Below are 20,797 nucleotides of genomic sequence, written 5' to 3'. Positions count from 1 at the left end.
GATCAATATGCCTTCATCACCCACCTCTGAGTTTAGGTTAGATCAGAAAGCCATGCAAAAATGTGCAGTATATCAGAGTGCACTGTTCTTAATTCTCAAAGCGCACATTTGCAATTCTCAAAGTCAGAGGGGAAGGAATCATGGAAATAGTTGTTAAATTTGTCTCAAACATTCCTTCTTGATGAGGTGTGAGGTGGTGTTCCCACCTCCTGGCTCTTCCAGGTACTGGAGAAATTTTTCTCAGAGACCCCAAGCACCTTGCCTACAGGGAAACCCTTCAAATCCAGGGGCAATAGGTACAAATTCCTTATGCAGTGCCCCAAGGTTACATGCACAAGAGAACATGACAGTAGGGAACTGCAGTAGCTCAATTATTTGAATATCTGGGGGGGGGGGAAAGGAACAAGTTCAGCTAACGGAGCTTTTCCATTAGAATACTTTATTGCAATTAATTGATGTTGGCAGACAGGGCTACAATTTGGATAATCAAAATTTAGGCACATGCATTTGGATTGTGTGATCTCAGTCACAGGAGTAATCGCTCAGTTTAGAATGACCTCATTTGTGTTGCATGCCACATGCCCTCTTTGCTCCTGGTGATTCTACCTGCTGCCTGCTACTAGGGCTGTGCAAAGCTTTGGTTGCTGATTCAATTTGGCTGAGATTCGGTCCAATTCAGAAGCCAACTCTCTGAATCCAAATCGAATCAGGAGACCCATTAATCTCTTCAAATTGAATCAGAAGCCTCCAATTTGATTCAGACAGATTCAATGATTTGGACATAGACCCAGCTCTAGGTGTTTTTCTACATACCTCAAGGTACCAGGCGGCTGGTGTATGCTGAGATGGTAGGGCAGATGGACCGTCCCATGGGAGCGCGAAGGGGTCTCCAGTGTGCTCGGCGGTGGACCTGGAAGTAGACCAGAAGCACTTCCGGTCCACTTCTGGGTCCGCCACGGAGTTCATGAGGGCCTCCCTCTACCCCCCAGATTGGCGACTGGTGCCTCCTGGCTCTGGGGGGGCACCTGGGGTCCTCCAAGGGTGTTTTTTTTCCAACAGAGTGTGCTTTACTTAAAAAAACCCCCCAAAAAGTACTTCCGGTCTGCTTCCAGGTCTGCTGCTGAGCATGCAGTGGCACCCACCCCGGGTTCTTGTGGAACACTGCATGCACCCCACCATCTCAGCATTCACGAGCCATATAAAGCTGTGTCTATGGCCAAATCACTGATTCTCCGAATCAAAATCGAATCTTCGGATTGGCCAAATTGAATCAGGACAGTAATCCAAATCAACTAATTAAATCACTGTCCCCTGAATCCAGCCAAATCCTAATCCAAATTGAATATGACCTGCTTTGCACAACCCTACTTGCTACCATTGGCTGGCATTGTCAGAAGTGTAACTAAGGTTGGGGGGAGGAGGAGGAGGAGGGCACCAGCCCCAGGAGCTGATTTTGTGGGGGTTAAGTGGGGGGAGAGGGTGGGATAGGAGACAAAAATAGCAGCTGCCACCTCTGCCTATCCAGTAATACAAGTAGTGGTGGCTCAAGCACTGCCCTCTCCTGCCCAGGGCACAAAACTGTCAGCTGTGCCACTCATACTGTCTCATCCTCTGCTCTCCTACAACACCTCAGTCCTTACTTACAAGCTTTCATTAAAAGTTTTTCCAACAGAGTGTGTTTTACTTAAAAATCAAACAAACAAAGCAGCTTTTTAAAGAAGTGTTTTTGTAGCTTTTGCACTGCTTTCTGATTTTTCATTGCAACCAAAAACTGCATTTTGCTTCAGTTCAAATGGAAACTCCCTCCATCCCCCAACTTGGCTGCTTTTTTCCTCTTTTATCTTTCTTGATCTCCTCCCCTATGGAAAAATATGAAAAAAGAAAATTCTGTTTCAGCCAGAAAACCTAAAAATTACATGACAGTATTTTGAAAATGTTCATTCCAACTTTCACTGGGGCTTCATGCCTAAAGTGTTTTTGAAAATGTGACTTTTAGTACAAGCAGAACAATTTACCTCAGTGCAAAAGTTGGGGGGAGGTATCTGGACTATAAATCAGCTACTCTCACCTCATAAAGACATTCAGTTTCTTCTGAGAGAGAAGAAACCAGACAACAGAGAAGTCACCAGACAGACTAAAGAAGCCAGACTAAAGAAGCCAGTTGAAATGTGTGCACAGGGACCCCCACTAGCTGCACAGTGTCAGCCGCTCCACACTTCAGGGCCTCAGCACTCGAATGTCTGTGCATGCAGCTCTGAATAAGTTTCTCTACCCAGAGAGCAAACCTGGAAGAATTCTCCCAGATTATGTCAATGTGTGGATGCAGCCTCTGTAGTAACTGCCTATACGGAGACTCTTCTGTTTTGGTAAGAGAAAGCTAACCTATATTAACTTTCACTGAGCAGTCACAGGGACAATTACCAGAGCAGCTGATATATATTAAAATTCCACCGCTTTTGATCCACAGTACTGTAAATTGTTTGTATGTCCAACTTGGCACACCATTCTGGTGGTTATGAAATTTTTTTCTCAATAAAACCTTTGTTTGCAAAAGTGACTAGCAATGTCTAAGTGCTCAACTTGAGACATCTTAAAGAGGTTCTAGGTTTCAGGAAGTGCTATGCCTTAACTACATAATGCCACTCTGCAGTGATCCAAGGTAAATACCTAGAAAGTGAGCATCCAAAATCTCTTGAGAATTTAGGCTGCTGTCTGTTTCTCAAAGCACCAGTGCTCTCACTGACAAACTAGAGCTCATGTTATTCAGCAGTTCTGAAAATGCACCCTTGGGTGACACTGGGTGCTATAAAGAATACACAAGTCTGCCAAGTCAAAACATTACTGAAGGTTATCTTTTTCTTAATAAGATACTAAGAAACTTCTGCATGCATATACATTACTTTTGAGACAGGGCTGACAGATCTTTTCATGATTCCTTTTCCTCTGTTTGGATACAAAGAATGGCAAAGCATTCTGATATTGTACATTTTTGCATGGCTTTCTGATCTAATCTAAATTCAGAGGTGTTTCAGTTTCCTAGAACCATTCAACTCACTATAGTTTCATAGTTAGTAAGGTCAGAAGGGACCTGAACAGATCATCAAGTCGGACCCCCTGCCATGAGCAGGAAAGAATGCTGGGGTCAAATGACCCCAGCAAGGTGTCTATCTATCTATCTGTCTTCCTTCTGAAGACCCCCAGGGTAGGAGCAAGTACCACTTCCCTTGGAAGTTGGTTCCAGATCTTAGCTGCCCTGACTGTGAAGTAGTGCCTCCTGATATCTAGCCTGAGTCTACTCTCCATCAACTTATGGCCGTTACTCCTCGTTACTCCCAACAGTGCTCAGGGGAACAGGGACTCTCCCAATGCCTGCTGGTCCCCCTTGGCAATTTTGTAGATGGCCACCTCAGCCTTCTCTGGTGGAAGCTGAACAGGTTTATGTCCCATAGCCTCCGCTCGTAGGCTCCGCTCCTTGCTGCCCTCTGACCATGCGAGTGGCCCTCTTCTGGGCCCTCTCGATGCTGAAGTGCGGTGCCCAGAACTGGACACGGTACTCCAGCTGCGGCCTGACCAGTGTTGCATAGAGGGGGAGGATCACCTTCTTGGACCTGCTTGAGATGCATCCATGGATGCATGACAGGGTGTGGTTAGCCTTCTTGACCGCATCCCCACATTGGCAGCCCATGTTCATCTTGGAGTCTATAACGACTCCAAGATCCTTTTCTGCCTCTGTGCTAATGAGAAGGGAGTTCCCCAGACTGTAGGTATGCTCCTGGTTCTTTCTCCCTAGGTGCAGTACCCTGCACTTGCCAGTACTGAATCCCATCTTATTCTCATCCGCCCACCCCTGTAACCTGTCCAGATCCAATTGCAGCCTGTCCCTCCCTTCTAGTATGCCCACTTCTCCCCACATCTTAGTGTCATCTGCGCATTTGAACACACTAAAGAGCTGCCTATGAAGGAGACTAAAGAGCTGCCATTCTTCAGCCCCTGCAAATCAGCCAACCATGTTCTCATTGGGCATTTTCACACATGCTCCAAGGGTGGGCAAGGGGGCACTTTAATTGGAGCAGCTCTGAGGCCACTCTAATTAACACACTGCAGCACCTCATGTATCAGTGTCCCCACGCTTCAAAATGGCGGGTGCTTTAAGCTCGTTCAATGAGCTTCAGTTAAAGTGTCCCCACTGCCATTTTGAAGTGCAGGGATGGTGATTTGAGATGTGGAGGCCGCTGGAGGTGTGCTAATTAGCACGCTCCAGCAACCTTGATTAATTACAGCACATCAGAGCAGTCTCCATGCACATCTACAGGCACCCATGAGGACTGAGTTCTCTGGTCAACACAACAATGACCACACACACCAGGGCTAGATTTCAAGGGTACAGCTGTAACCCTGCTTATCTCAAAGGGCATCTTTAGATATGCTCTGGGCTAGGTTTGGGGAGGGGAAGGGAAGAACTTTAATTAGGGTGGCTTTTAGGAGCCACTCTAAATAAAGTGCTACATGTATTCAGTGTCCTGCACTTCAAAATGGCAGCAGGGATGCTTTAACTAAAGCTCATTCAATGTGCTTTAATTAAAGCACCCCCACCGCCATTTTGAAGCATGGGGATGCTGAATACATGAGACGCTGTGTCTGCTCCAACACATGCTAATTAGCATACATCAGAGAAGACATCAGATACATTTTGAGTTGCCCGAAGTTCTTTTGGAATTTGACACTGTTGCTGGGCGATTCTGGCCCTTAATCTTCTGTGACACACAGTATTATGTCATACTTTTAACAATAATTTTAACTTTATGAGATATGTCAAGACACAATATATGTGAGACAGACAAGCAAAATAATAGGGCTCTTTAGCATCATCTTCACTTTCCTGGAACTGTTTTGAATAGAAGCACATTAAAGACAGAATTTTATTTCATCTTGGCGTCTCACTTCTCCAGCTTCAAAATAGCTACATTTTGTAAACACTGTTTCTGTTTATACATAGAATAAGAACAGTTAAAAACTCTCTTTGTGACACTAACTGCTGGAAAGATTAATGGTAGCCTAATATATTACTTAAGAAACTTAAAATACATTTGTTTAGAATAAAACCCAATAGTTTTGTGTGCCTCTCACTGGCTGTGTCTACCCATGCACTTTAATGGAGTAGACTAATTAGCTGCAGAGTAAAGTGTTGCTATCTACACATGCAACAATATTGGCCTGCAGTAAACTAATGAATGCTGCAATAAGATACTACTGTCGGGGACAGTACTATTTTATGACAGGATAATTTACCTGAAACTCATATGTAGCTGCTGACTGCAGGCATAAATTGTGTCTGGTCAGCCCAGCCAGCTGGGGGCCAGACTTCTGCCTGCCTCCTAGCCACACAACTCCACACTTTCAGCATTCTTGTGTCCCAGCCAGCCCTGACACCACTGGATGCCACTACCTAGAGTCCAGGGCTGACCTCCTGTGCCCGCTGCCAGCCTGGGCCTACTCTATCCCAGCTCACATTTGTGCTGGCATGGGTGCATGTGCCTAGGAATAGTGTATTAGAGCTCAAATTGCTCCAGAGTTTATTGCTGTGTATTAACTGCACATGTAGATGCACCCACTGAGGTATTTAATATGGCAGTCCTTGCAATGCAATCACTTTGTAGCAAACCAACTTATGTCACTTCCACACCATCCTGTATCTCGGTTGTTCTTTGTATTGCCTGCTCCAAGTCCTGATTCTCAAGAATTTTTGGCAGAAATGTAATTATAGTGTATCTGTTGCAAATATTATTTACATGTAATCAAGCCACGTTCCTTTTTATTCTTCCCATAGGACTTGTGACAGGAGGAACATCACAGCCAAGTAAACTAAAAGCCTACCCTGACACTGAGTAATACCTGAGACTCCATCTGCGCCAAATCAATGAATCTATTTTCCCTCTCTTTTGAGGACCTTCAGTCTAATCTTCCAAAGCTCCAGCAAAGCCAAGGTTAGGAAAGCTGCCAAAGGTCATATCCTCTTTCTGGTCATTGGTTTGAATCCTCAGAAGGATGTAAACTGATGGTATTGAGTCTTGACCCAAAGCTCACTGAAATCAATGGGAGGCTTCTTAGTGACTCTGATGTGCTTTGGATCAAGCTGAGAAGAAAGACATCCTTGTTGCTTTAGCTACGAAATGGCATTCTGTCTCTCTAGTTAAGCTATTCAGTATAGTGGTCAATGCTTTAATTACAGCTGAAATTAGAAGTTACCGTATAACACACTGTGGAAGTCCATGTCACTAGTATCACAGATACCAGAATGCAAAGTATGATGAGCATAGGACTCAAAGCACTGATACATGGAAAGAACAGAGCTAGTTGATGACTATGGAAAGTTTATAACAGACTTCGAATCACTACTGTTAACTATGTGTGTGGATGCAATACAAATAGCAATGATAAATCTAGGGCTTTTGAAATAAGGTTTTGCTAGTGACAACAAAGTTCGTTCCTAGCTTGGAAGCCTCTGATCCATTTGTTTAAATGGAATGGTCCAGCCATGCAACAAATTTTAATTCCAAGCGAATCACATCCATCATGATAAAAGAGCCCTATGTTCCTGCTTTCTTTTTGGCTGAGTCCTGTTACTTCAATTCATATTTATGTCATTCCTGTTAACTTTACTAACACATTATGTAGCTGTTCTGTGCTCCGGTAGGTAAGTAGTGTACTATTTGTAGTACATTTTGAGAGCTGTTGCTCAATGGATTCATTCATTTCATCCATTACATGCATCAGAATATATACCTAAATGCATTTATCTCAATATAAGAGATGAGAGCTTTTTTTCATAAGAAAAGACAGCACCTAAGTGGTACAAATTCTTGAAAACATTTCATTCAAATCAGAACTGACTGTGTGTGTGAACACAATGTTTCTCGCATAGTCTGGTGATGAGCATTAGTAAAGCCACATTTTTTAACAGCAATATCTTAGGCTTTTCATTTTTTAACACTAGCCTTGTATTTATAAGTATTTTGGAAAAAATAGCACAGCGTTAATATAAGAGACATAACATGCTGTAACCGATTCATTTTATTAAAGGAGAAATTAATAATTGTTAGCTATAGGCCTGGTCCAGAACACAATGAAATAAAGGGAATTTTACTACTGGATTCACTGGTCTTTGGACTGGGCCATCTATAATCTTTCCCTGATTCATTTTAAGTGGGATGAACAATCAGTGGATAAGCAGAGCTCCACAACTGGCTTAGTTATGAAATAAGATTAAAGCAGCTGGGATAAGTTTATGGAGAAGATACAGAAAGGGGAGTTCTGGCTCTTTATTCAAAGGATATGATGTGTAGACTTATGTTTGTTGTTCCCAGGCTGGAAAGCAGAATAAAGGGTGTTTGGTTTTTCCCATGCTTCTGAGCTTTGTTGGCTGCCACATGAGGCTGAGAAGGATTTTTTTCCCTTTCTGTTGCTACAGGTGTCAGGTTATTTTTTTGTTTGTGGAGTTTTTTTCCACCTTCCCCAGTTTGCTGGGGATTTTGACTGACTGGGCTATATTAATGCTCCTGCTGGGACAAAAATTGGAAGTTTCCTGACTAAAGGAAACTGATCCCTCCCCAGGATCAGATTGATAGCCACAGTTGGGATCAGGAAGAAATTTGGCCTCATAGTCAAATTGTATGGACCATGGGGGATTTTACCTACTTCTACAGCTGCGGGGCATGGGCCTCTTCCTTGCATCTCTTGAGAACCTTTTAAGAAACCTTCTGGCAGCAGGATAGTGACAGTCCTCATTCCCCAGTTTTACTTGTGGCAGGTTTGGGTGTTTTTGGTGCCTTTGGGCAATATGCCTCATAGTTGTGCCAGTGTGGATTGATTATGTAGTTTTAGAAATATGTTAGGAAAGGACTTGTATTGGGATAGTGTGAATAGGGGACTGGACTAAATCAGTGGTTCTCCACTTTTTTTGTACCAGGACCTATTTGTAAACACTGATGGCCAGTCCCAACTTAGTGCCCCTCATTCCTGACCCTCTGCCCCCTGCCCCTAGGTCCCAGCTCCACAGTGTGTGGGGCAGAGGGTAGGTGTCTAAGGTGGGAGGGTTATGGGTCTTGGGGGGGACCCACATAGCCCCTTGCAGGCTTTAGCTCTGCCAGTCTGCGAGAGAAAACCCACTATTTCTCATGTTTTTCTCCTTTAAAGGAAAATCCATGTTTAAAGTTTTTTGATTCATTTTTAAAGTTTTTTCTGATCCTTTCATATATTCTTGTGGCCCACTTTTGGGTTGAGGAATGCTGGATGACTTCTGGGGGTCCATTTCAGCCATACTTTTCTGTTTGTAAATACCAGATCAGATGGAGGAAAAAGAAGGGAGAGATGTAGACACCTAAATTAGGCACAGGCTATATACAGAAATGTTATTAACTTCTGGTAGATGTTAAATTTAAAGTGAGATTAACATATTAATGGAGCAATAAATTGTAACATGCCACACATTCAAGCAATTTATTACTAGATAAGCTGCAAAAATGGTGATTCAGCCTCAAAGATGTTACTTGTTAAATACAGGATATCTTTGTATCTTGTTTGTATCGGGCTCAAATTTTAATGTGTAGCATATTACACATAGGGTGATAGTTTCCGGCCAGGTCCTCCAACATTCCTGCATAGACTGCTTTCTCCTCACTCCCCTCCTTCCTGCAAAGGGACTTCTCTGTGACTCATCATGATGAACTCTGTTGCACCAGGGTGCCTCAGCAGGAGATGTAATGACTCACTGCCCCACTTCCCTTTCTCCAACCATCCTTCAAGGCTGCTTTTTTAAGGAGCCACTTAGCCCCTCTTCCCTGTAACAGCCAGAGTATATACAAACACTCAGCCCAATGTGTTTTACTTGCACACAGTAAAAGTGTGTAGGGGAGAGAAGAAGAGCACATACAAGAAAGCATCTAAAAAAGTGTCCCAGGATACGCCCTGATGTTCCTCCCCACTCTCCACCTTTCCCCCACAACCCCCAGCCTTGCCCTGGTCTGCATCAGGGTTGGGGGGAAGCAGCTCCATCACCCAAGGGAGGCTCAGCTGTTGTGTTCAGGGCTCACTTGTTATTAGCAGCACAAATGAAGATGGGGCAGAGAAAGGGAGAGGGGAGGGAATTACAGGTCCTGCCAGCTGGGACTCTTCAGGTCCCCTTGCTGGCCAGTGATGGCAGGACAAGTTCCTAGGACATATTCCCCCCTGCCCCTATGGATAGCTTGCCCTGTGAATGTCAAACATGTCAGATCCAGCAATAGTTTCCATCAAGAATGATGCCTGTTGCTTAGTGGAAATGTTTGCCAGGAACTATTGTTAAAAAAGCCCCCAGTTCTCTGTTGAGGACAGGTCTCTCTATGTGACAGCTTAGGAGGGTCCCAGAGGTGGAACTGAAGAAGATACTGAAGGTGTTATTTTGGGGAAATGAGGCTGAATATTTTCTGCATCATATGTTCATATTAGTCTGAGATATAAACAAGGAGAAGGCAACATAAGTCAGTCTGAGACTTAATGACATATTGGAAGACATGTGATGGGCCAGGTCTCTACACATGCAGGATCCTTTTAAATACAAACAAAGCAGAGAGGCTTAGGGTAGAAGTCAACTAGAGCTTCTCCACTAATATCAGTGGAGCCAGGATTTCACCCACAACAACTATGAAAGGCAGAATAGATATGCAGTATAATGGATGAAGTATAACAAAACACAGCGACACAACACAATGCAGAATAGAACAGGCATCTTTGGAGGGTTTCATAAGTGAAAATGGAATTCATGTAGAGATTTGATGGAACAGATGGAAGGCATATATAGTTGGAAACTTGTTCCAACCAGAAAAAATGGCATGGAAGATATAAAGTGAAGAGTGGCAAGATGATAGGAAGTTCACAGTTTAGACTGAAAACACAGAGCAAGATACAAGGTGGGTGAAGGATTGTGACATCCATCCATCTATCTATATAGGTTGAGAAGCACTTTAGAGGAAAAATAAAGCAGAGAAGAATCAAACTAAGAACTGAACCCCAAATTCTGCATCGAGATACGCCTATTGAAGCCCCTCTGAAATAAACATAGGTTGCACCCATTGGTATTTGCCTTCATCATGAGGACATGTCCACCCATCCATCTTTTGGAGTTTTAATAGCAGAGTTTCAAACAGGCACCTTAAGTATAAACCAGTAGATGTATATCCTTCACAGACCCCTAGAGTACGTTTACTTATGTTCCCTGTAGGAATGTGAGCAAAACAGCGTATCATTACTTCATTTTAGTTTTCTAATTCTTTACTCAGTTCACTTAAAGCAAGGTCAGTGGTAAATGTTTAGCCTTAGGCTCTGATCCTCATTAATTCTACCACAGCCCCAAAAGTGGATAGGATGACCTGAACTTTTTAAACAGAATGACCAGCAAACAGTTCAGAACTGCACTGGGCTCAAAAGTTGAATAATAAGAAGCTAAAACCCTAAAGAAAAAAAAAACTCACCCCAATTTTTTAAGGGGAAAAATACAATTTTATTAATTTTATGAAGATCATTTTTATATCGTTCTAATTTAACTTTTTTCAAGTGAAAGTTTAGGGATGAGTATAGCATAGTCTGAAAAATAATATATGGGATATGAAAGGTAAAGCAGCAAAGTATGTATGCCAGTGACTGGCAAGAGATTTTCAAAGGCACACATGAGAGTTAGGCACCCACTTCCTACTGAGAGTCAATCAGACTTCAGTGTATATATCTTATTTTGAAAATCTCCCCTTAAAAGTGAGGAGGCCCCAGTCCATTAATGGATACCACATGATCAGACTGCTGTGCCTGTGTAGAAACTGACTTCACAGGGCTTTGTATGGGTGCTGAAACATTAGATTTTCTCAGTTCAACTTTTCCGTGTCTTTACATTTCCTTTCAAATTTCCTTTTAGATTCTTATCTACATTTCTGTATCTCCAATTCCCTTCGTATTTTTTTTAAATCTCCACTGCTTAGCTCTATTTCAAGTCTTTCCAAACATGGAAACTAACACTGAGTTGGGTTTCTGAGCAGCCCAGCTGTATAGTTGGGACAACTATTCTGCATGTTTTAACTTTCTTGCCAGGGTGCTAGTCCATGAACTACTGCATCTTTGTGTTATTTATCCTTCTACTTTTCCAGAAAGTTATATGCAGAAGTATAAAAGGGATACCAAAACACATTTTTAGTTGGGCTCAAAGGACAAACTAGCCAAACAACCAGAGAGATTTAGACTGGCAAAAACTGAAGCATGGCCCAGCAGGAAGGATATAAGCCTTGCAGGAATAAAGAGATTTCTCTTCATACCTCTCAATGTCTGGTTGGTGTTCCCCACAGATACTGGACTTCTGGCTCCAAGGGTGACTTTCTTAGAAAGGAAATGGATGAAGGACCAGCTGGTACTGGCATAGGCAGATTAGGATTTTGAAAAGGTAGGTGCAGATGATATGGTGCATCATCATATCTAAACACAGCACCCATTTTTCTCTAGTTAAAAAGAAACTAAAAGTTTACTAGTGTGCTACATGCCAAAGGCTATATTATTCAGCTTAAGAACAAAGCAAAAACAAATATAACTTCATTGGAATGCTCATTAATTTGCTAGCTCATACATTATATATTAAGAACACAACAGACTAGGCAAAAATATTCAAAAGATTTTGTTTCTTTATAGTTATGAGAAATAAATGTACATCTTCTAATTTCTAAAATAAAACCTAGCCTTTTTGAGCATCTTGACAGTGAATCCAATGCTTCATTGAAAGTTATTTCCACATCTGACTTAATGTTCACCTGAGTTTATGTTTCCACTTATGAGGTAATGTTTGTAGTTAAGTATTAAAAACAATCTGCAGGGCTGTGAAATAGAAGCTATTACCAGGAGCAGCAAACAGACAACAAAATTAGAGAAGAAAGGATGGCATGATTGATGTAACATTAAGACCATTGAAAAAGGAGAGAGAAAGAGTTGTTAACACCTGTGGAATATAGGGCTCCAATACACATGCATGGAGGCTACTCCAGTGCACGGTAATTACAGCGTGTTGGAGCAGACTCCTTAATCTGTGCTTCAGCAGACTCCAGTGTCATGTGCATCAGCATCCCCATGCTGAAAAATAGTGGTGGGGTGCTTTAAAGTAAAGCTTGTTTGATGAGCTTTAGTTCAAAGTGACCTGCTGCCATTTTCAGCGTAGGGACACTGATACACGTGACACTGGGCACTTTAATTAGCGCAGCTCCAAGAGCTGCACTAATTAAAGTGCCCCCCACAGAGCACATCTATAATAACCTGAAGAGTCAAGAAGAAATCAGGTAGATTATAATGAGCCATGAAGTCAAGTGACTGTCTTACTGATGCCTGAATTGGAATACGGCTGCCACTGCCAGGCATCTGGTTTAAACTTTGGGTAGAGCAGGAAACAAAGAGGATTGCAATGAGAAGAAAATGTTGTCACATAGCTTGATGCTGCTCTCTGATTGATAGGCATTAGTTAAACTATACAGAAAACAAAAATGTTTATGTATGATAATGACCTCTATTTAAAGGTTGCAGTTAACTGCTATTAGTGGACAAGAGATAGGATTCATGAACATTATAATTAAAGGTTAGGTTAGGTTAAGGGTCTTGTTGCTGGGCTAACAGTGTACAGATAGGCATGGTTAGATTAATAAACATACAAACCTCATTTCTTTAGTTTGATACAGGTCAACATTAAAATGTCAATAGTCTCCATACTGCAGTATCATAGATATACCAGAATACTCAGATACTTAGAACAGGTATTAAATGTTGATAAATATTGACTTGTTACTGGAGAGTCACAACGTGTCTTTTGAAGCTGCAACCTCTTTTTTTTTTTTTTAACTTTACATGTGTTTTCACAAAATGCATTTGGGCCATACAGGGAGAAGAGCTAGAAACATTTTCACAATGACAACACTGATAGCTTATAATTACCTGTGAATACTCCCAGAAAACAATTATTACAATTTTTGTCTGTTACACAATATGTCATATTTCTATAACAGCAGGCTAATTTTATTTGAAAATGCAATTTAGTAGTTGTCTCTTTAGCTCAGTTTCAGCCACATCCTAAACCCATACTTAAAGATTTTTTAAATGATAAAGCTAAGTGCACAATACCTTTGCTATTTCCTCTTGGAAAGCTACTAAATTCAGGTACGATATGTTGGTCAGGTCTGGACCGTAGACGACTGTTATCATTCGATTCTCAAGTCTACCTCCTAGGTTCCCTGCATCCAAGAGTTCACGCAGCTTTGGATCCTGCAAATAAGTATATTTCAAGAAAGTATATCAGACTTTAGCACTTTCTAAACTATTTTAAGTGTTGAGAAACATTAACACTTTAGGCATCATCTACATTTCTGGCCTGGTTAATTCTTCATTGCAGAAGTGATGACATCCAAAAACAATGAAAGATACTGGCCTATCTTCTGCAGAGTGTCCAAGCTCTGTGTAGGGGCAGTGAGGAGGCACATAGGTGGATGCTGCTCTCTGATTCCTTATAACTTGGCTTTCAAAGTCAAGTACAAACTTAAGGGTTCTGAGGAATCAGGATCGTAGGGCTTGATCCAAAGTCCATTTAAGCCAGTTAAAAAAAAATAGTTATAGACAGCAACTGAGGTTTGGCACCAGTAACAAGGTCTAGTGATATGTTATAATTATGTTGGTTTCTACCAATTTACATCACAAAAGTGCTAATTAGCATGCCACAATACAAAAAAAAATGCCTGGTCCTAGCCCTGAAGAGCTTCCAAGGTGGAAAAGTCAGATAAGAATTTTCAAGAAAGTTTCATGCAGGGAAATCCCTCCTTTGCAGAGTGCTAGCACAGTTTGGAAATTCTGGCTTCTAACAAAGACAATGTTTCACAGCATAGTAAAAATGTTAAAAAATTACCTAGCAAATTGGATCCTCATGGGGTTAACTAACTACACTGTTTCTAAAACAAAAACTCAAAGTCCTTCAGTAAACTGAACTCATGATGAAAGCTCTGGAGTGAAATAAATAATCTGTGAACTGTAAAGGACTGGCATAATCATCACCATTTAAAACTCATGCAAACTTTTTTTAAAACCTGTTAAGCAAGCGTATTCATTATTCATGCTACAGTTCTTCAAATTTAATACCATCTGTGTAATAATCTAAGCTTTGTCTGATATAAATGTTTTTATTACTGCAGGACAACAAATTCAAGATTGTGAAAATGACCATCTATTCCAGAAAAGGGAACATCTGAGAGGAGGGGGTACTTTAACTTGCTAATAAGCTTCAATCTAACAGGGATGTCTTATGATCACTATAATATGCATTTGCCAGCAAAAAGCTTGTGGGTATCTACACCAAACACTTAAACAGGTTCAAAGGAAAGTTTTGTAGCACTGCATACTAATTGCAAGGAAATGAAGGATGGCCTATCATTAACGCTGAGCTTCACTAAATATCGGGTACAATCGTAAGCTATGTAGGGAACATGACAATATAATGAGCCTATTCAAAGGTGTTGTAAATGAGGAATATTATCGTTTGTACTCTTAGGCAAAACTGCTGTCATGGATAAACACATTAATGACAGGTTTTCACACTTCAGATTAAAATAGCAAAAAGCAAAAATAAAAACAGAAGGCCTGTTCCTGGGATGAGAGAGGTCAAGAAAAGAGATACAGAGATGATGTTAGCTTGCTACTGAGTGAGGAGCTAAACAGACTAATCAACAATGTAAGCAGTATATGCAGAATATATTTTCTGCGTGTAAATTTTCTTTTTTTCTATGCACAAAATATTGTCATTCTTGCTTTAAGAAGGTAGAAATACAGGCTGGCTGTTATTCTGAACTTTTTCAAACAAAAATGGGGCAGGTAAAGACAATTTCCAAACTGGGACTGTATCTGTACTTCCTCCCCATCCAAAAGTGAACTTGGAAAGTATTCATTTTATTTGTGCTTTAACCAAAATATCTTTAAACCTCAGATTCAACATTAGAACTGGCTGAAATTATAAGTTAGCCAAAATTGCCCTTCTGGTGAAATCTACTTTTCAGGTATGAAATTTTTGATTTTTTTCCATAGAAATAGCAGGTGCAACTGACTGCAAAAACAAAACAGTTTTCCATGAGAAACAAAATTAATTCAGTTTAGCTCACTACAGCTTGTTTAAAGCAAATATGCCGTATGTTGCTTACTACATATTTGCCCATGGTCTTTTTTTCCCCCTTTCCTCCCACAGTCTCAGGAAGGCCTATCCTATAAAGTTTTGCTGTCACAGCTGTCAGTCACAGTTGACTCATTCCTACTGCACTAGAGAAGCACAACTTATATAGGAGGTCACCTTATAAACACATATACATGCATCCTTTGCAACTATAACTTGTCAGCTGGGGAAGTCGTTATACCAGCAAAGAAACTCCTTTTGCCCATAATAGCCATGTCACCACTAGAGGGCTTTGCTAGCCCACCATTAACAGTATAGGCTAGACATCTGTATCATAATTTTTGTTGCCCCCCCCCGGTATCTTTTCTTTCCTTATTTTTCCACCTCCTTATTTTATTTTAATCATCTGCATTTTCTCTCTTACAATCATTTCTTCCTATCTTAACTGCCTCAACATTTTTCTCATCTCCACCTTCTTCTAATTTATACTGCTGTAGAGCCTAAAGGTCACATCTTCACTATGCTGTGTGCTTTACCACGTGGCAATATAACCACGATTTAAATGTGGTTAAATACTGAACTAAATTATATTTTGTCAGTAATTCTATGATTCTAGTAACCGTTACTATACATAGTAATGGTTACTCTCTCTCTATATATACATACACTATACATAGTAACTGTTACTATACATAATAATTCTATGATTCTAGTAACTGTTACTATAACCCACAACTGCATATGAAATAAAATGAAAGTTTATTTGATTTCTCTTCACTGATAGTGAACATACCTGGGACTTCCGGAACAGGGTTTTTAAGACGTGCATACCTAGCAATGAATCAGGAGATACACTGATATATGAAGTCCAATCTTTTACATCATGAGGACAAATCAAGACCAAAAATCAGACAGGGCATCCATTCTGGGTTTGTTTTGCAAAGAATGAATAAAATAAGGTTAAGTATTGTCTGGAAGTAGCTGCCTGTGATGCTAATCTAATAAACTTACTGTCACTTTGAACAGAACACTAATATGGTACCTGGCCACTCCACCACAGCAGCTAGGCATAAATGTGTGGAAACTGGACATCTTGAAATATAGCATGATATTGTACAAAGAGTTTGGGAGTGCTTGAGTCTTTATAAATCGAAGCTAATCTAACTTTAGGAAAAGATACTTCCAAGAACTATGCAAGAGTATACAACCAGCATATGCAAAAAAGTGGTTCTTCAGCTGCACATATCATGTTTCAAGGACACAGTACCACACCTAAAGAAACACATTTCAAATGTGCATTTTTACTTTGGCCAACACCAAGGAACAGAACTGCCCTGGTACCAGTAGCCCTCCCGCAGGTTTCTTCCTAAAAAATGTATATATGGATTACATGAAGAAATGTGGCCACAAATGATAATTTTGATAAATGGCAAAATACTATCCCCTTTTAAGCCACTGTCAGAACATGGCCTGGCTTTGCCACTACTTGTGTTGAAAAACTGCTTCCTCACAGGATGGCCCTGAGGACAGGGTCACTTAAAGGGCCAACAAACAGTTCTGTGGGAAGAAAGACCCTCAAGAAACCCTGGCTTGGGTAAAGGGGCCAGGCAAAAAGACCTGCTTCATCTCTTTAAATTACGTTGGACTTCACTGATTTTAATAAATAGGCTCATCCTTGAAGAACAGGACTGAAACCCTACTGCCATCTGGAGCTTTATTTTCTCCTCCAGCTGGCAAGTATTCCAACCAGTTTACAGACTTCATCAAGCAGAACTTTCAAACTTTGCTGGTTGTAGCTTAATGAATACAGGTGTATATATATATATATATATATATATATATATAAAAAAATAAAAATGCCACCCAGCTCTTTCAGAGGTGGACAAAAAAAATCAGCTAGATGTTTTGTTTTAAATATAGATATGTTTGTGCTACAGTTGAGATTTTTCTATGCTAACACTAGGGAACCACTATTCAAGAAGTATCTCGGGGCATACTAAACAAAATAATTGACTGCTGAAGATAGTGACCATATAACTCTTATGGGCTACATTTATAGTTGATTCAAAATGTTGTGATCAGATGAAATTCCACTTCCAGCACTTTTGATGTTTACTGACCTCTTTTATTTATGAGGTCTGTGTGTCAACCTGCTGGCTCTTTCCCAAAGGAGTCCTCAGAAACTATAATTTTAAGCCCTGGGACTGTCTTAAGACTTAACTCCTGAGATCAGCTGAGACAAAGCCAGCTTATCTGTGATGGCACCTCTGTGGCTCAAGTGCTGACAGATACGTATTATAAAACAGATAAGTGCAGAAAAGATGGCAAAGGATGGTGTTGGCAGTACAAATGATTTTAGACTCCATTTCAAAGTGGTTTGTTCATGCAGAATTGCAACACAGATAGGGCAGATGCCAGCACTGAGATCCCCTCCTTTAAAAACTGCCTGTAGAAACTACTGAAGGAAAATATGCCCCACAGCTAAGAGTTACACAAATGCAGAGCAGAAGATGATATTGGCCAGCAATGAGGAAAAACATTCAGAATAGTTTCATACAGGTGGAAAGGATGGGAGAAGTTTATTGACCGAATTTGGTGACACTTGTGACAATGTATTGAATATGGAGTATTTATTAGGGCTGTACAAAGCTTCAGCCGCCGATTCAATTTGGAGGAGATTTGGCCCAATTCAGCGGCCAAATCTGAATCAAATCAGGGACCATTAATCTCTCCAAATGGAATGAGAAGCTTCTGATTCGATTCGGAGAGATTTGATGATTCGGACATAGGTACAACTTTATACGTTGTTTCTACATACCTCAAGATACCAGGCAGCTCATAAATGCTGAGATGGTGGGGCAGATGGAGCATTCCATGGGAGTGTGGGAGGGTCCCCAGCACACTCCACGGTGGAGTGCATGGGGGACTCCCTTTGCCCTGGCAACTGGTGCCTCCTGGGTCTGGGGCGGGCAACTGGGGTCCCCTTGTGACTGATTGTTGAGCTGTGGGGCATGGGGGGGCGGCCCACGTGCTCTACAGCGGACCCAGAAGTGGACCAGAAGTACTTATGAGAGTATGTTGGCCAGGGCGTTCATATCCCATTCTCTGGAACTGACACAATAGAAGCTGTCATCTTTACTTGTGTGGTCAATTGAAATTTGTAGCTAAGCCTTCAGTTCACCACCAGCTATAATGTACAATCCCTGATTTCCCCCTGCCCCCAACACACACCTATCTACACACCCACCAGCACACCAATACACTTAAACATGGGCAGAAACCATAACGTTGTGCAGCAATGTTAGCTTTGCATGGATCCCAAACATTTTGGACAGGGATCCATCACCAGCTTGCACAGTTCCATCTCCTATCTTGACACTGATTATAATCAGCAGTCACTTGCTGTAGGTGGCTAAGTACAGACAGTCAAAAAGCCTGAGGCTGAATTGAGTCAGTCTTTGCAGGTTATTCTAAGCTGCAAAGATTGAACCAATAAGCAAATGAACAGATATTCACTTGTGATTCAGGAAATGCAACCACATGCCTACAGTGGCTCAAGTCAGAAACCAGGTGGCATTAAAGCACGGCTGTGTGTTTGTTTCCTCTTCCTGGTGCCCCCAAGGTCTCTATGATTTGTAGTCCACAATCACAGACAGCACTAAGCCAGCCAGCAGGGCAGGGCAGCTCTGTACTTGAGCGAAGTTGAGTTTAACCCCCCTCCCTGGTGCCAGACCCCAGCCAGGGTTTGTTTGTGGGGGCCAGCGAGCCAGCTGTCATTGCTTCAGCTAGGGAGCAGAGGGACAGGGACAGCCCTGCTCTCTGGAGCAGACAGCACAGTCCAGTCCAGGGCTGAAAAGTATGCTGGGGGACTGTGATTTAACTTGAACCAGGAAGGGGTCTGGGATGGAAGTTTCATAAACCAGTTTGACCTAAATCAGTTAAGTCTAATACTACATTCAACCAGGTTTATTTTAAATTAGTTTTAGCCATTTTGAAACTGGTTTACATGCACTGAACTTCTGTTCTGTTACAGGTTTAAACTGGTTTCTGATCACTTAAACCTGTGTATGCATAACTTCTGCCCCAACTGATATGATGTACACCCTTACTTCACTCAGAGGCACTGTGTGTAACACACTATATTTCATCGAACTGACTCTCTTTCTCCTCTCTCTCCAAACCACAAGGATTAATGATTAAATTACCCTGTGTCTGCAGAACAAAAAACAGATTTCTGTGTTTATTAAAGCTCAAGCACTGATTTACTTTTACATGCAACAGCGAACAACAGGTCAAGCCAGGTTTCACCTTAACTGTAATGTAACTTTGTCCTTACAATAGCTTGTCAGTGCTTCAGTACCATTTTTGTGCTCTTGACTCTCCTCTGCGATACACTGCAAACACTAAGAGAATTTATCAGATGTCAAAGAGTTTCTCAAACTTTCCTGTCCCTCATCCCCCACAGAAAAACAGAGGCCAAATAAAGATCAGAAAAGCCACCTTAGTGGTTAGAAACAGGTACACAATTCAAGTTTTGCCACAAGTTCCCTAAGTGTATAAAAAGTGTATACTTTGTACTTGAATACAAAGTAATTGCTAAACTAAAGAGGCAACCATAAAAAGATTTGCACATCTTGTTGTTCCACATATGATGGGTGGGTTTGTGCTCATATATGTGTCTTCTTTAAGTTGGTTCCAAAGAAAAGTTAGTTGCATGGGCACCAGATTGCTGTTGGGAGGTCTCCCAGAGGCCCATCGCTGACTGGGGGAGGGGAGGGGAGGGCCCCCCAAGTGGCTGATTGCCGAGGTAGCACTTCTGGTGGCACTCCTGGTTTCACATCTGGTGCTTCCGGGGTGTGCATGGCCAACTTCAGGGGGTACACATGCACCCATGTGTGCCCCCTATGCATTGCCAATGGTTAGTTGGGACAGAAAGGTGCAAGTACATTCACAAAGAAAAAACTCAGAATAAGGAACTCAGGACATTTTTACATATGCAAGTACCACAGCGCCAAACAGTTTGAAAAGCGCCAGGTGCTGCAATACTTGCAGTTGTATAAGTGGCAAAATGTGCATCAGCGCTAAGAAAATGGCAGTGGTTCGCTTTTGAATTAAAACACATAGAAGGTGCTTTAGTTCAAAAGCACACTGCCACCATTTTCTGCACACTGATGTGTATTTTGCCTCTTATACAACTGAACATGACACAGTGCAGTGCATGTCAGGTCATGTACGGAGCAGACTCGATTACTGAGTCTGCTTCAAAGTGGTGGATCTCTGGCGTGTCATAGGACCAAACAGTATGGGTATAAATGCCCTTATTTTTGATCCTTTTAATCTAGTGAAAAAAAGGCACAAGAATAATAAACGGATGGCAGCTGAAACCAGATCAAATCAAATTAGAAATAAGAGTGTGAAGGGCACTGACCATTGTAACAAATTACCAAGGGAATAAATACATTCTTCATATCTGCAAGCATTATGAGCAAGACTAGATGTTTTCTGGCTGAAATGCCTTCCTAAAACACAACTTTTAAGGACCAGTGCAAACGTAACTGTGAAATTGTCTGGCCTGTTATTCAGGATTTGGGACTGGATCAG

At 41.4% G+C, this 20,797-nt stretch overlaps 1 protein-coding gene across 5 annotated transcripts in view; it reads right to left on the bottom strand.

The window, feature by feature from the left end:
* PLCB1 (phospholipase C beta 1) overlaps positions 1-20,797 on the bottom strand; it is a 740,315-nt gene that overhangs the window by 275,933 nt on the left and 443,585 nt on the right. For all 5 annotated transcript variants that reach the window (XM_019549094.1, XM_019549091.1, XM_019549092.1 and 2 more), the window contains one exon: positions 13,171-13,311. In XM_019549094.1, coding sequence (XP_019404639.1) covers positions 13,171-13,311 — 141 coding nt within the window. The remainder of the gene's footprint in view (positions 1-13,170; positions 13,312-20,797) is intronic.

Source organism: Crocodylus porosus, unplaced genomic scaffold (genome assembly GCF_001723895.1).
Source record: "Crocodylus porosus isolate Cpor-Errol unplaced genomic scaffold, CroPor_comp1, whole genome shotgun sequence".
NCBI lineage: Eukaryota > Metazoa > Chordata > Crocodylia > Crocodylidae > Crocodylus > Crocodylus porosus.
The sequence above is the reverse complement of the archived record's forward strand: the minus strand, read 5'-3'. Positions and strand labels throughout refer to the sequence as shown.